The 14,746-nt window shown below is 38.8% G+C and overlaps 1 protein-coding gene across 1 annotated transcript in view; it reads right to left on the bottom strand.

The window, feature by feature from the left end:
• LOC136863196 (probable protein phosphatase CG10417) overlaps positions 1–14,746 on the bottom strand; it is a 209,977-nt gene that overhangs the window by 37,129 nt on the left and 158,102 nt on the right. The window contains exon 5 of the mRNA XM_067139558.2: positions 2,737–2,971. Within this exon, the coding sequence (XP_066995659.2) occupies positions 2,737–2,971 (235 nt within the window). The remainder of the gene's footprint in view (positions 1–2,736; positions 2,972–14,746) is intronic.

Genomic DNA, 14,746 nt, shown 5'->3' with positions numbered 1-14,746 from the left:
AGTTTTGAGATATAGATACAGTCATTTTAAAATTTCACCCCCCTTTAAACCCCCTTAGCGACCGAATACCAAAAAAATCCTCTCTTAGCGAGCACTTACATCTTAATATGAATGTATCCTCAAAATTTCATTTCTTTATGTTCGGTAGTTTTGGCTCGGCGATGATGCATCAGTCAGTCAGTTAGGACAAGTTCTTTTATATATATAGATTGATGATCTAAAGAAAGAGCAAAACTTTCAGCATAGAAATATACTGTACTGTTTTGATTTTGCATTTAAACTTTTTAGTCTTAGGGCTAAGTCTGAAATTATGTTCGCTGCTGGCTTCAATAGAATAACAGTTATGTAAGCGTATTACTGAAGACAATTTAAGCATGACAATAAAGCAAAGAAGTATGAAGATATTTGAGTGTGCTATTCAGATGAATTTATACAAAAAACAAGTGCACTTAAGTGCAATAATATGAAAACTATTATATTGTGATGAAACATTCCCTCCTGTTGTAGACAGGCTTGCAGCTAGTGATAAATAAGGTTAGGATGTTCACGAAGTGTCATTTCCCCTCCACTCCCCCACCCTCAGACTTCCATTTAGGGCTATTTGTTGGAATTAAGCAGGAATTGGTTGTTTCCGAGTATATTCAACCATATTTTAAAGGGCATATAAATGCATATTTTACTTTTTTTTTACTGTTTTGATCATATTAGTTATTTAAGGTTATATTTTGCATGAAAAAATGTACTGTACTTTGAATTTGATGTCCGATGTTACTGGTGCAAATGTGTTTGTAGCACTGTGACAACACTTGGAGCTTGGGCCTCAAACTTTAATAGTTGGCTATTAATGTATCTTTTCTGACTTTACATCACTAATGTTAGAGTAACTTCCTTTACTGAGCAAGTTGCTGCCCAGTTTGGGCCACATAGCTTAAGTTTGCATTCGGGAGATAGTGGGTCCAAACCCCACTGTCGGCAGCTGCGAGGGTGGTTTTCCGTGGCTTTCCATTTTCACATCAGGCCACGGACACTTCCTTTCCCACTCCTAACCCTTTTCTATCTCATCATTCCCAGAAGACTTATTCGTGATGGTGCAATGTAAAGCAAATTGTAAAAATATAAAAATACCTTCCTTTAAACTAACACTTGCAGTGCCGGTATTTATGTTCACTACAATGTAAACCTTGTTAAGAGCCAAGCAAATACCATAACGGCTTATCTTCTTATCTGTCTTAGAACTTGTGGCTCCCGATTGCTTTTAGCTAATGCCTAAATTACCTTTCAAACTTCAAAATTCTCAAAAAATTTCAGGAGAGAAGACTTTGAAGGAATACTTCCCTACAGAAGGGAAAAAACCTGCGACGTGTGTGAAGTTATTGTGCTATAAAGGGCTTTAATGTCCAGCAATACAACAACGCTGCTAGACAAAAATTGCTGGGCTGAATGGGGAATAAGAGGCATGTATTCTTTTCTTTCAACACCTTACTTCAATGAAATATTTTGTGCTCAGGGTAGCTGTCGATACATTCTTAATTCCGATAACTAATGCATTTTCAATGGTTTGCAGGAGCAGCAATGTAGTCTCTGTCACCAACGTTTAAGACTGCAATATTAATTAAAATATCTTTGGTAATGAGCACAGTTTAATGATTCATAATTTATGAGAGAGACTAGTACAATCAAGTTGAAAGAACTAGTAATAAAATTAACTGAAGTAGTGCAATAATAATAATAATAATAATAATAATAATAATAATAATAATAATAATAATAATCGTATGGCCTCAGCTACCGTGTGCAGACATTTCAATTTGACGCCATCTGGCTGTCTGCTCGTCAATTTCGACGTTCCGTTTTACTCTAGGCCCCCACTAGATGGCAGACCGAGTAAACCGAAACTCTCTTGGGCGTCTATGGCTGAGATTTAATTAATTTTGTCGGGTAAACACCAAATGTATCACCAGAGATCTTTTACATGCCGACATCGTACGACATGGAGTGTCGAATGGACTTTTTTCCGCCCTTCAAAAATCCGACTACCTCTGCCGGGTTTGAACCCGCTATCTTGGGATCCGGAGGCCGACACACTACCGCTGATCCACAGAGGCAGCTAAGTAGTGCAATAAGATTGTATAATGAATTGTATCTTTAATATAAAAGAACTTGTAGCAAAAATAATTTGTTGGAAGTACCTACAGTATGTTTGGTCATATTTTCCATTTTAGAGTCCTATTTAGGTACGTTTAAGACCATATTTGCCTGCATATTTGGGCAATTTTTAGATTCCAAACACCCAAACTCTAGTGATAAAGAAATTATGAGATACCTGTTTCAGTCAGAATCGCACTTTAGCAGGAGGGGGTAGCAGCAGCCAAAGGTAGTGTGACAGCTAACATGTATGTTCAGAGGGAAAACGGTAAGTTCAAAATGGAAACACTTTATATTCATCTGAAAATGAGTTGGGAAAAATAACTAACTAACTAACTAACTAACTAACTAACTAACTAACTAAATAAATAAATAAATAAATAAATAAATAAATAAATAAATGCAGCAGGGAAACTGAAGTGTCTTCTATTTGCTCTGAGAGAGTACTCTAGTATGTACCAGATTCTGGCACATATATTAGCTATGTTTCCTTCACCTATATAAGTGAACAGTTGTTTTCACAAATATTATTTAACTTAGTAACAACTGAGGAAGGATATTCTAAAAAGAGATGGATCTGAAGATAATTACCGAAGGCTCGAGACAGATTAAGTCCACCATTCACTCTTCCATCAAGAGTAACTTTGCCACCAGCATTGAGTATCCTCTCTCTTTCTTCATCATCTTCAGGCTTGTGATCAACACTCATGTCCACAGCTTTTCCTTTATGAGAAAGTACACACCTTGAATCACCTGCATTGGCAACATATAGGTCTCGACCTCTTAATAATGCAACCACAGCAGTACAACCACTATCCATTCCAGGCTGTAAAGAAAAGAAAAAAGTATAACATAATTCCAACATGTCTAACTGGAAATAAAAACTCTTGAAAAGATACAAAATTCCAATATACAGCAAAACTAAAACCGAAGGGGACTGATTTAAAATAAAACAATCTTAATGATCAATTTTTAAAACTCTGACTTAAACCATTTCTTACTTTTTACATCTGAATTTTAAACATAATTTATTTTGAGGCGTCAATGTTAAGCTATTTAAAAATATATCAGAGACTGTTGTCGGGATACTGTCAGCTACAGGTAACCAACTAACTTCTGGCAGTTTGAGCTTGTAACTTAACCAGCAAGATTCTCATGTTTGCAGTGTTTAAATCTGTAAAGTTTTAGTTTTTTTTGTTATGTCTAATGTAGAGTGGAAAAAAATGTCCTATATGGGGAGATTTTATAAAAAAAAAAAACAATGGCATGGGTTTCAAAGGAAAATGTAAAATATGTTGTATTGAAATGCTACGTTTAGAAGAACGAGATTTCATTTTCTGAAATGCAAGATGATTCAGGAAGATACAAATTGTGAAGTTTTCCTGATTCTGAAGAACGAGCACCACGTAATGAAAGTAAGTTTGAGCAAGTGAATTAAAACTGATTTGTTTGATTGTAACACACACTTGCTTCTCTTTTCCAGTATTGAGAAGAATATTGCCAATTGAGACATAATAGTGTGGCGGAGTGTTCATAAAACCAGTCACATATGCATCCAGCCCGATGAACTTTGCTGATATCTTGAAAAATCGGGATATCAATAGATAGTCAAAATACAAATGTTGACTGAAAGGCAACATCTGATCATCCACGATGTTTAAACAAACAAGACGGTTGGGTTAGTGGTCACCTCAGTTGAGTGGGCCCAATCCACGATACGAAAAACACCCCCAAAACATCACAGACCCACCTCTGGCTTGAACCTGACGTTGCAGACATCCAGGATGAAATGATTCATTTGGCCTTCAATGCACTCAACATGCATCATTGAAATAAAGGCAGAAATGTGATTCGTCAGACCACACTACGTTCCGCCAGTCAGCTACTGTCCACGTTCGATGATTTGTACCCTTATTGTAGACGTGCAGATTTATGAGCCTTTGTGAGCAATGGCCTCTTGCGAGCTGACCGACTCCAAAGGTTCATTGTATGCAGTTCCTGTCACAATGTTCCTTCACTAACAGGTTGGAGCGGACCTTTACTCACTTACTGCAGCAAATTCCTGTGGGGTTTGTAAGCGATTTTGATTCACAAGCTGTGAAAGGCGTCTCCGGCCCCTCTCAGACACGATCTTTTTCTGACCACAATTCTGACATTGTGTTTAATGGCCACGTGTAGTACATCACTGCTTGCATACACATTGAACAGTCCGCTGCGAAACACCAACAAATCCAGCAACTTCACGCACTGTATGATCATGGGCACGACCAAACACGATTGCCTCCTTTTGCCCCTCTGTCACATCTTTACATCTACCCATGCTGATGTACATTGTCCGTTTGAAACATCAATGTCTCACTGATCGCTACTGCCTTATGCTCACGTAGAGGCAGAGCATGTGGGGTTGAGCACGGGACTCCGTCAATGCGCCATCTGTACAGGCTTAACAATCCACCTGTGCGTGCGCACTAGAGTGACTAATTTTTTGTCCAGTGAGCTTATATATAGTGCACAACCTATTGAAAATTTACAAAGTATTCATTTCTTTAACCCAGGAGAACTCACATTGATATTTCGCCAGAACTCGCGCAAGATCTTTTCGACTGCACAGAATCCATGGGCCATTATTTAATGCACGAATTAATTTTTCGAACACAATACACCGAAATGTCATGTCATAGCTTTATTACACAAATGTATGCTCAGTCAGTTGAGAAAATATTCTACAAATAAAGAAATATTCAGTTCACTTGGTTACTTTGAACGTCTGTCCATCAGAACTTCTGGTTACCGATGTTTAAAAACTGAACGCTGGAAATGTAAAATGCAAAAAATAATAAACACTAAAGAATGATAAACCACTCAAGTCCCAATGCAACAATCATTAGTCATTTTCATCACCTATGGCTGCTTCAAAACAAATCTCTGTAGAAGTCTGTTCTGGGAACTTAACCCTGAGTGCAATGCAGGAAAACCTTTCAGAACTGGCCGATCTCACCAATGGTGAAGAATTTAGTCATCACCCCCCTCCTCCTCTACGGTTTCAATACTTTTCTCTGCATACTGGACACACGATGCTGATGTGTGTGATCTTTACATATGAAATGTGAACATGAAACGCATTTAGTTTTGGTATTCTGATTCTTCTTGCTGTCATAATAAGCACAGGGACCATTGTCTGTCTGATTTCACAGTTTGGTGATGTTGTCCTCTTTTCCAATACCCAGAATGCTGCATTAACGCATCTTTACATCAGGAGCAGTGCAGTCAATCAATGCACGATGAATCATGTAACCATTCTGTAGCGTCATTGAGATCTCCTTAAAATATTTCTGGTAATTTGTGCCACTTCCATTAGGCCTGTCAAAAAATAATAAAAGTGTTGATTGCTGCAATGTTCAAAAGCACGTAGAACAATGTCAGGGGCCAGCGATTGCTGATTCTAGAGACAAAGTATTCAGACTTCATCCTGTCAACATCAACGCCTCCTTTCATGAGGTTATAAAAAGTAAGCATTTCAGCTGTCTTTGCTTCCCCTGAATCTGGACCAACTGGAAAATAATTTGATGCCTATTTATCCGGCTTATTTGGATCATATTGAGTGAATGGGCAACGACCACAAAACTCCTGTAAGATCTCATCAATTGTGAGATATTCACTAAGTGAATAATATTTCGTGCATCTGAACAGAAGGACCTCAAAGATCTTCCTGATGTGAGTTAATTTATCAACTATCATCCTATTACCTCGATCATTTATATCATCAAACCTGAGTGCATGTAAGATAAATTGGAATCATATTCTGGACATTGTTAGGTGGAAAGCTTCAATACCAGTCCCATCTGCAGCTCATTAGTCCAAGTTCAAATGTCTTTATTTGACTACACCTGCCAAATAAAGAAGGCCAATCACAGCCTTTATTTCTACAATATTTGTATTGGCAGCATCACGTGGCCGACTATAGTTAGGCCCTTTTTCAATCCACACATTAGTATATGCTACAATTTCCTCCAGTACACTGTCAGGGAAATACAAGCGGCCAGGCTTCCAATGAAGATTGTACACGTCTTGCCTCCCTTATTGTACCTGGTAAATGAGAAGTTTTCACTATATTCAGTTTTCTTTTACGGCCTGTTTTACACATTACATGAGCATCCCACTGTTTTATTATCCTTACTAAGCAGATATGATACTTGATCAGGCCCCATGCAAGGATCGTCTATTTCTTCTTCAGATTCGCCAGATTCCTCACTTTCCGTATCATGTTCACTTTCATTCACTGAATGATTCTCGTCATCAGATTCTCTAGTGTCATCAAGTGGTTCACAATCACTATCGTCATCTTGAAACAAATAGCGCCTTGCAGTACGCTGTTGTTGAAGAGGCTAGTTCGTCACAATCACTATCGTCATCTTGAAACAAATAGCGCCTTGCAGTACGCTGTTGTTGAAGAGCCTGGTTCACTGATTCTTCTTTTTCTACGCTTCTCAGAAGTTGATCAATCCTCTTTATTTCCTTCAGATCCATGTTTTCTAACACGAAACACAACACTACACGCGAAAAGAACTATTAAGACTCACAGTATGGAACACAAAAGAATGCAAAACACAAGGCCTTGCGCGAGGTGGAAAAGACCGAAACTTTTGTCGAGGTCAGATTTTCTTCCTCCCCGTAACAATGGACAACAAATTTAGATTAACTGATACTGTACTAGCGTTAACTCTCCAACAGAGGATACGAGAAGCAAAAGCAAGACGAGATGTAAGCTCATTGCAAATGAATAAATGAATGTGCGGTCGAAAAGACAGCGTGGCGAGGCCTCACGGGTTAAAGGCGATCCAACTAGGCCAAGCCCATCTGCTAATACCAGTAATGTAATGTGCAAAAAGCAATTAGCAACAAAACCGAGAAGATTTCATCTGCAGAATAAATAAAGTGTTGTATCATGAGAGTGAAAGCAGTGTACAAGTGGGGAGTGGTGACTCAAATATTTTACACAAAAAAAAGTCTCGAGCAAGGAAGTGCACCGTCGCTATTATGGTTTATAATATTGATGGACGAAATCACAGAACGTGTAAAACAGGGTATCAGTAATGGTGAAGTGAATGCCTTGGTATTTGCAGATGATGTGGTGATTTGGGAAAAGGGAGAAAAGGAAGTACAAAGGAGTCTGGACATCTGGAATGAAAATCTGGAGTTTGGAATGGTAATTAGTAAAAAGAAAACTGTAGTCATGCACTGTGGAAAAGAGAAAAAGAGAAGCCAAGTGAACATAAAATGAGAATGGTTAGAGAATGTAGAACAGTTTATATATCTGCGTAGCATTATTAATGGAAGTAACGAAATCAACCCTGAAATTAATAACAGACTAAGGGCCGGTTCTACCACCTACTGGTAAAGTAGCACGTAACTTGCCCTCCACGTAAAAGAATGTTTCCGTTCGACCACTCCCGGGTAGTGCTATCGGCAGCATAAATCGTCGTTACCCGGCGCATAATTTATCGGCCACTTCGAGGACCCCATAAGACTTTACCTGCCGGGCAAGATTTGAGAGCTAAACTTTGTTAGCCGTATTTCTGGTGACATACAACTCAAATTAGCTTAGTATACTGAAAAAAAAAAAAGCATTATACTGTAACAGTGATCGATATTGCATTGCAGGATTTTGAACATTAATGCTTCCTTAGAGTTGCAACGGTCACACCAGCCTCTCGCATTGATAGCGTAGGGAACACATTTTATACGTCAAGGTTTCGCAAAGAAACTCTAGAAGGATATAAAATCGAAACCTATTTGGAAATAATTTCAAATTAGATATAATATTCTAGTCTTTCAGTTTTCAAACACCAGGTATAACTTATTTACATGTATCCACATTACCCCAAGCTACTTCGTAGCGTAATGGCTAACGCATGCAGTTTATACGAGGTTTGCAGGTTCGAGTCTTCATTATGACGAATCTTTTTTTTCCCCCATTATTAGCGCTGTATTAATCTCTATGCCTCTTTTCATAAGTTCTTTTGTTAATAACATATTTCATTGAAATGTTTAATCACAATATTATGTCTACTAGGATAATGCTTTATGTGTGTGCTACTTATAGAAAGTGATGTTACGATTAATATAGCATACCGTATAGGACTGTCGCCCAGGTAGCAGATTCCTCATCAGTTGTTTACACAGTCTTTTTGTAAATGATTTCGAAGAAATTGGAAACTATTCCATTCCTGAATTCCTCTTCCTATGATGGATATTTACCCCGATTGGTTCTTTAACAGTACGGTACCTTCCAACTTTATCTTCATAAACATTAGAATGAAATGCATTATAAATAAATGGAAGCATGTGGAACTAAACGAGGTCACAGAGCTAGTTGCAAATAGAGCATTGTGGAGATAATCAATTCACAGAAGCCTGCAGATAGAATGCTCAAAGTCAATAAGTACGTAAGGAAGATGTTGGGTGTATATACGTATATGGAAGCGTGTGAAAAAGAGTTAAGAACAACGGCAGGGAACGAAAATATTTTTTTAAAATGTAAATTAGAAAGACGATGAAAACCTGCGTACCTTCTATTACGGAGTGAGCGACTTGACCAATCTACTATGAGAATACATTCCAAAAACGCTGCCTTACATGACAGGTTATAACTGGCATAAGAAAATGTAACCTCGAGATTATAATCCCAATTAGGTATTGATTTTGAAGCTCATAGATTAAAATCACGAAAGCTTGACATAAATCGTTGTCCATAACTCTTAAGACTCCCCTTATTAGGCTTTTTGAAGATAATCAACAGATGCAAGCACAGGAAAATAAGACGATCTAAATGAGCTTCATACATCTGATGATAGATAGCACCACACTCGAAAGCGAGAAGTCGCTGAAAATCAGTCTAGCCAACTCAGTATATTGGTGTCTAGCTCCTGGTAGCTACCCAGCGCTTGCACGGAGGTGGTTGGACGCAATGCAAAGTACCAGCTGCTTTACACCCCCAGGTAGTTTTCCTCCCGGACAGCTGCCAGCCACTTTACCAGCAGATGGTAGAACCAGCCCTAAGTAAAGGTACAACATTTTATCATCAAGTCAGAGCTTTCATGGGATGATAAAGTACCCAAGAGAATAAAATTAACATTATATAAACAGTATTTCATACCAATTGTAACATACGGAAAAGAAACGCGGGTAACTAACAAGAGACAAATAGCAAGATCCAAGCAGCAGAAATTAAATTTTTAAGAACATCAGTTAAAAAGACAGGAAGAGATAGAATTCAAAATATTAAAATCAGAGAAGTGCTAAATATAGAACCGTTAGTACAGAAGATACAGAAAGCAAGACTGAGATGGTTTGGACAAGTAAAAAGAATGGGAAAGGAACGGGTAGCATGAAAGGAATTGGAAAGAGAAGTTAACGGAAAGAGACCAGTTGAAAGACCAAGAAGAAGGTGGATGGATCAGATTTGGAAGTACATTAGAGAAGCTAGATTGGATATGGCGGAAGTAATAGAGCAGGGAAAGTGGAAGGACAGAAATGAGTGGTGTGGGGTGGGACATTGATGATGATGATGATGATGATTAACCAAGATGAATGATTCTCAGATATGAGCAATCAAGCTGTTTGTATGAGTGACCAGATAGGCTGGAGATGTGAACCAACACAACACAATTGATACATCAGGTCACCCACACACTTTAGATTATATGTCAAATTTCTGTGGATTCTGTAAAAAGTTGTGAAAGAGAATTTAAGACACATTAGTAGTTTTGTTACTGATACTGCAAGTAATATACGAAAAATGAGAGATATGCTCTTAAACATCACAAAGACATTGATGCGGTTAATTAATTACGGTTAGAGGCATGAAAATATTGCACCCATTGCAAATATAATAAACATGATAAAAATAAGAAGCATGGATTTGCACCTTTTTATCACTTTTCTACATCTCTCATAATTCCACCCCTTTCAAGGCCAGTTCTGCCATTGCAAAATATTGTTATAAGCAGACATTACGATGATAAACTGTATTTTCAGCAATATACAAGCGATTTGCAGGAAAACATAATATTCTGATGTAGAATATATCTACAGATTCTGAACAGTAGTTGGGCCAGTGAGTGTTAAAAATTTTTTTAACAGTTTTAATATAAAAAGAACTTCCAGGCAGCACATGCAACAACAGTGACCAATTCCTCATGGTAAAGGGAAAGAAGGAATGTACCCACTAAGAAGAATCTGCAGCCAGCACAACGTATATGTGTGATTCAATAGTGCTGCCATCTTGAGGTACTGCATTACATAATATAAACTTCACGTTATCTCTCTATTGTCACTTATAGGCTTGTAAGTAAGTTCCCACCTATACAAGTTTCTTCAATTTATTTACATTGATTAGCAAATGTTTTGTCCTAGAATATTGGACATCATCAGCTAAAACTTGAATAAGATTTAAAACTTTTTAGTTTCTCTTTCAAGGCTACCTTGAGGTACAGAAATCACCACGTCACGCAGCTAACAATTAGTGTACCTCTTAACTCTTGATGTAGAAGCACAGTGAGAGGTGTCATTTGATTTAGCTCATCGGGTTCTACAATGGGAAAAAATTATGGTGTGAAGAAATGCGAAAAAGGCAAATCGTCGCAACATAGGGTCAATAAATGAATTTAAAAACATCAAAAACGCATTTGAAAGGATAGAGCAGCTTGTCCGGATTACAAAATGTCCAAGATCACCAACGCTGAAAGTCAAAAGGCTTATCGCAAGCGTCTTAAAGTTATGGTGCCTGAGAGTTGTGAGTTGAGTTTCTAGCCACTGGAGGTACAGCCCAAGACATCTCCTACCGTAGTGGTAGAAAAATTTCAAACCCAAATTGAATAAATAATTTATTCTGATAATATATATCACACGGTATTATACGTCAAAACTTCTGGCTGTGACCCGTTTGAATTCTTTATATTAAACATACATACATACATAATCATTATAGACTGTTATGCCTTTCAGCATTCAGTCTGGAAGCCTCTGAAAATTTACTAAACGTCGCCACAATCCTCGATTTGCAACTAGTGTTGTGGCCTCATTTAGTTCTATACCTCTTTATCTTTAAATTGTTAGAAACCGAGACTGACCATCGTCGTCTTGGTCTCCCTCTACTTCTCTTACCCTCCATAACAGAGTCCATTATTCTCCTAGGTAACCTATCCTCCTCCATTCACCTCACATGACCCCACCACCGAAGCCGGTTTATGCGTACAGCTTCATCCATCGAGTTCATTCCTAAATTAGCCTTTATCGCCTCATTCTGAGTACCCTCCTGCCATTGTTCCCACCTGTTAGTACCAACAATCATTCTTGCTACTTTCATGTCTGTTACTTCTAATTTATGAATAAGATATCCTGAGTCCACCCAGCTTTCGCTCCCATAAAGCAAAGTTGGTCTGAAAACAGACCGATGTAAAGATAGTTTCGTCTGGGAGCTGACTTCCTTCTTACAGAATACTGCTGATCGCAACTGCGAGCTCACTGCATTAGCTTTACTACACCTTGATTCAATCTCACTATATTACCATCCTGGGAGAACACACAACCAAAATACTTGAAATTATCGACCTGTTCTAGCTTTGTATCACCAATCTGACATTCAATTCTCTTGAATTTCTTACCTACTGACATCAATTTAGTCTTCGAGAGGCTAATTTTCATACCATACTCATTGCACCTAGTTTCAAGTTCCAAGATATTAGACTGCAGGCTTTCGGCACAGTCTGCCATTAAGACCAAGTCGTCAGCATAGGCCAAACTGCTTACTACATTTCCACCTAACTGAATCCCTCCCTGCCATTTTATACCTTTCAGCAGATGACCCATGTAAACAACCATGTAAACTACGAACAGCAAAGGTGAAAGATTACAGCCTTGTCTAACTCCTGTAAGTACCCTGAACCAAGAACTCATTCTACCATCAATTCTCACTGAAGCCCAATTGTCAACATAAATGCCTTTGATTGATTTTAATAATCTACCTTTAATTCCATAGTCCCCTAGTATGGCGAACATCTTTTCCCTCGGTACCCTGTCATATGCTTTCTCTAGATCTACGAAACATAAACACAACTGCCTATTCCTCTCATAGCAGCCTCTCTGTGGTCTGAAACCACACTGGTTTTCATCCAACTTTCTCTCAAGGACTGATCGCACCCTCCCTTCCAAGATGCCAGTGAATACTTTGCCTGGTATACTAATCAATGAGATACCTTGATAATTGTTGCAATCCTTCCTGTTCTCTTGCTTATAGATAGGTGCAATTACTGCTTTTGTCCAATCTGAAGGTACCTTACCAACACTCCACGCTACTTTTACTACTCTATGAAGCCATTTCATCCCTGCCTTCCCACTATACTTCACCATTTCAGGTCTAATTTCATCTATTCCTGCTGCCTTATGACAATGGAGTTTATTTACTATCCTTTCCACTTCCTCAAGCATAATTTCACCAACATCATTTTTCTCCTCCCCATGAGCTTGGCTGTTTGCAACACCACCATGGTGATTTCCTTTTACATTGAGAAGATGCTCAAAAAATTCCCTCCACCTCTCCAGTGATTCCCTGGGATCTATTATGAGTTCACCTGAATTACTCAAAACACTGTTCATTTCCTTTCTCCCTCCCTTCCTAAGATTCTTTATTACTGTCCAGAAAGGTTTCCCTGCTGCTTGACTTAGCCTTTCCAGGTTATTACCAAAATCTTCCCATGACTTCTTTTTGGATTCAACAACTATTTGTTTCGCTCTATTTCTTTCATCTACGTACCAATCCCTGTCTGCCTCGGCCCTTGTTTGGAGTCATTTCTGATAAGCCTTCTTTTTAAGTTTACAAGCTGCTCTCACTTCATCATTCCACCAAGATGTTCGCCTTTCCTCATCTTTACACACAGTTGTTCCTAGGCATTCCCTTGCTGTTTCTACTACAGCATCCCTGTATGCCACCCATTCACTTTCTATATCCTGAACCTGCTTACTGTCTACTGTTCGAAACTTCTCACTAATCATATCCATGTGTTTCTGTCTAATTTCCTCGTCCTGGAGATTTTCTACCCTTATTCGTTTGCAGACAGATTTCACTTTCTCCACCCTAGGCCTAGAGATACTTAGTTCACTACAGATCAGATAGTAGTCTGTATCATCGAAAAATCCGCGAAAAACTCGTACATTCCTAACAGATTTCCTGAATTCAAAGTCTGTTAAGATATAGTCTATTATGGATCTGGTAACCCTAGCCTCCCATGCGTAGCGGTGAATAGCCTTATGCTTGAAGAATGTATTCGTAACAGCTAAACCCATACTAGCACAGAAGTCCAGCAAACGCTTCCCATTCCCATTAGCTTCCATATCTTCCCCACATTTACCAATCACCCTTTTGTATCCTTCAGTTCTATTCCCAACTCTCGCATTGAAATCGCCCATTAGCACTATTCTATCCTTGCTGTTGACCCTGACCACGATGTCACTCAATGCTTCATACAACTTGTCAACTTCATCCTCATCTGCACCCTCACATGGTGAATACACGGACACAATTCTTGTCCTAATTTCTCCCGCTGATAAATCTACCCACATCATTTGCTCATTTACGTGCCTAACAGAAACTATGTTGTGTGCAATGGTATTCCTGATAAAGAGCCCTACCCCAGACTCTGCCCTTCCCTTTCTAACACCCGTCAAGTACACTTTATAATCTCCTATCTCTTCCACATTATCTCCCCTTACCCGAATATCACTTACTCCTAGCACATCCAGATGCATCCTCTTTGCTGACTCAGCCAGTTCTACCTTCTTTCTTCCATAAGCCCCATTAATATTGATAGCTCCCCATCGAATTCCATTTCGTTCGCCAAGTTGTTTCCAAGGAGTCCCTCGCCTGTCAAATGGGAGTGGGACTCCATTACTCCCATAGGTCCGAAGCTTGCTTAAAGTGTTCTGAGCTCGGTAAATTCACGAAGCAGGATGCTGCCCTACTTGAACATAGTCCAAGTGAGGATCTCTCCTCTAATGGGTTATGGACCACCGGTGAATTGTATAGTCCTAGCCGCCTGAGCACAAGGAGAGCCACGACTCAGAATATGTCCGAGATGCCCACTCCCATTCCATAGCAACTGGTATCCCGACTCTCAGGACCACTTACTAGGCCACTCAGCCGTTGCCTATGGTTCACGAACTAGGACGTGACTACAGTAACCCACAAACATGAACCATTTAAATTAGAAGAAAAAGTTTCAGAGTTTGTTTCATTCTTAACATGACACAACTGGAAACTTACTCACATGTGCTGATTAAGTGTGTTATATAAACAAGTCTTAAGACATTCCAATTTCAGTGTATTAAAATTATTAGTGATTGTATTGCATGTAATACTTTTTTCCCCATCTTGTGATTAAGTCTGAAGATGACCAAAATAACAGGGTCGAAACTAGTCCCAACATTTAATAAAGAAAATTAGACTTTATATAACTGGCACTGAATAGATGGACTTTCCTCCCCCCCACCCTCTGTGATAGTGATCATTCATCAATACAGACCACAATGAATTTTATTACATATA

This window comes from Anabrus simplex, chromosome 2 (assembly GCF_040414725.1).
Source record: "Anabrus simplex isolate iqAnaSimp1 chromosome 2, ASM4041472v1, whole genome shotgun sequence".
In the NCBI taxonomy this organism is placed as follows: Eukaryota; Metazoa; Arthropoda; class Insecta; order Orthoptera; family Tettigoniidae; genus Anabrus; species Anabrus simplex.
This window is presented reverse-complemented; position numbering and strand designations above follow the sequence as displayed.